The 2721-nt window shown below is 48.3% G+C and overlaps 1 protein-coding gene across 1 annotated transcript in view; it reads left to right on the forward strand.

Annotated features, from left to right (window-relative positions):
• GNPNAT1 (glucosamine-phosphate N-acetyltransferase 1) overlaps window positions 1–229 on the forward strand; it is a 2988-nt gene extending 2759 nt beyond the window's left edge. Inside the window, exon 5 of the mRNA XM_009082633.1 lies at window positions 82–229. Within this exon, the coding sequence (XP_009080881.1) occupies window positions 82–229 (148 nt within the window). The remainder of the gene's footprint in view (window positions 1–81) is intronic.
• Window positions 230–2721: the final 2492 nt, after the last annotated feature.

Here is a 2721-nt window from a genome sequence, read left to right on the forward strand (position 1 = left end):
TCTGCAAGAACTGTCACTGCGGTAATTTAACTAATGAACTGCTCTATGACCTACAATTAACTGTATGTTTGTCTTTTCCAGCCTGATCTCCACCCTCACGTTGCTCAGTAAGAGCCTGAACTGTTACAAAATCACACTGGAGTGTCTGCCCAAAAATGTGGATTTCTACAGGAAGTTTGGCTATTTGGTATCCGAGGAAAACTACATGTTCCAACGGTTCTTTAATTAACTCTTGAGCAGTTTGTTCTTTTTGTAAAGACTCTTGGGGGAGGAGTGGAAAATTGATAGAGTTTCTTGCTGCAAATGTAACAATCCCTATAAATAATGACCATCAAATGTGTAAATCCTGGGAAAAGAATTCCTGATGTTTTAGAAGGGTCCCTGGGTTAGGAAAATCAGCTTAGGACTAATTTTTACTACTGCTGAGTCGAGGTAAAGGTTTTCTGTTGTAGCTGAGGTACAAAGGACTCTTATTCAAGGGATGGTTTTTAACCAAAGGTCTATATTTTTATCTCAAATTTTTTCTTGCATTGTATTTTTCTAAAGGTTTGAGTTTCTTGTCTCAGCAGCCACAGGCCAATCCCATGGGATTGTCCTGCTGGCTGTGCTGACGGAAGGATGAGGTAGCTGGGGAAGGGATGATGCTTCTCTTATGCAGAACTGGTGACACAGAACAGCCTTTGTGCTGTTCATTCCAGGACACCTCATGGAGTTGCTGGGGGTGTGTTGGAAGTTTTATAGGCACTATTTTCCAAGGCTGAATTTGTCCCTGTTTGTGTGGGTAAGGGAGAATCCCAGTGGGCTGTGCTGGATTCCCCGTGTACAGGTGGATGTGTGCTGCTCACTGCAGGGCTCCTGCACTTTAGCTGATAACTTGGTTTTCAGGATAATTAGTTGTTTGCTGACACAAAAATAAATCCTAAATGTGGTTTGCAACACAGCAGAGGGAACTGGAAACTGGTATGTCTGATGGATACACACCATCTGCAGTGGGGCTCAGTGGGAATGGGGTCAGGATTGGCAGATTCAGCTTCAACTGAGAGCTGGTTCAGCATGGAGAAGGCTTAGAGCTCCTTCCAGGGCCTAAAGGGGCTTAAAAAAGGAGGGAGAGGGATTTTTTTTTTTTATATGGACAGGTAGTGCCAGGACAAGGGGGAATGGCTTCCCACTGCCAGGGCAGGGATAGGTGGGAAATTCTCCCCTGTGAGGGGAACTGGCACAGGTTCCCCAGAGAAGCTGTGGCTGCTCCATCCCTGGGAGTGTTCCAGGCCAGGTTGGATGAGGCTTGGAGCAACCTGGGCTAGTGGAAGGTGTCCCTGCCCATGGCAGGGGGTGGGATTGGATGAGCTTTAAGGTCTCTTCCCACCCAAACTCTTCTGGGTTTCACTAACACCTGCCCAACCTATGCTGTACCTGAATTCCTGGGATCCAGGTGGGCTCTAGTTTTGCCAGTAAGGATTTTTATGCCTGTGGCACAGCAATCCCTCCCCCTGTTCCCGAGGGATTGCTGCTCTTTGGCACTTCCCTCTGGCTCTAAGATTGGATAAATGGTTCTAGCACTTTTGCCAGGATGGCAAATAGCACACAAAGCCCTGGTGTCCACAGTGGTGTTGTGTGTGGAGAGTGACAAATCCCACATCCATGAATTGGGCATTATGAACCCCCAGGGATCACAGGGAACAGCCTGTGCTGTGTGTGGGCAGGGAGGCCTCAGTGGCCACTCGTTGTGCTCTGGAGAGAGGCTCTCCACGCTGGTGGGGACTCTGCTTCCTGTGCCTGGGGGTACTCCACTCCTCACTGCGTCTCCTTGGTCATGTCTGGTTTATTTATTGATTATTTTTTTAAGAAATATCTTTGTTTAAGCTGAATAAATGGAGATTGACAACTTTGCCTGGGCTGGTTTTCATGCTGGGGGTGGTTACCCAGAGTGTGTGTGCCTGTCAAACCTGCTGCAGGGACCTGTTTTCCTCTCCCTAAACTGAAAAGAACACTTTCTGAGATGGAACAGAGCTCCTCCCAGCTGTGCCCACTAACAGTCTCTGCAGGGCTGGAGCTGAACTGTCTGCAGCAGCTCCTGCTCTGTGCTGGCCCAGCTGACTTGAGGTGGATTTTCTTGCTTTTCACTTCTAATTAATTCTGATTTTCCACTAAGTTCAAGTGGATCATTTGAATTCCATGATATCTACACCATCCCACTAGCTCCAGGCCTTCATGAAGAGTTAATGAAGAGATCCCAGTGAGGAGCAGGTGCTTGTGGACCAGCTCAGATGCTGTGAAACCAATGCCTTGGGGTGAAAGCTTTGTTTGTGGCTGCAGGACAAAGCCTCTGCAGCAGCCCTTGAGCTTTGAAGAGCTCTTTGTTCTGGCCCAGAGGTGCCATTCCCAGTCTTGGCAGGCTCCCACCCCTCTGGAAACAGCAGCTCAGCTGCAGGCAGGGGCTGGAGAGCAGATCCTGCCTGGAATGGGGGCTTGGAGGTGGCACTGGTTAAACACACAGTACACAGGTGTGTGTGCTTTACACTCACAGGAACCAGGAACGTGCCACAGGAGCTCTGACAATACACCCTCCAGTTCCTGAACTGCAGCAGCTCCAAGAATTTATCCACAGGACAGCTGGATCAAGAGGAAAGGGCAAGGGCTCCCAGGGGAGATCAGATATTGATCAGATCTAGCTATATATAAATCAAGCATTACCTTCCAAACTATACACAGATATGTTTG

This window comes from Acanthisitta chloris, unplaced genomic scaffold (assembly GCF_000695815.1).
Source record: "Acanthisitta chloris isolate BGI_N310 unplaced genomic scaffold, ASM69581v1 scaffold26079, whole genome shotgun sequence".
NCBI classification, from domain to species: Eukaryota; Metazoa; Chordata; class Aves; order Passeriformes; family Acanthisittidae; genus Acanthisitta; species Acanthisitta chloris.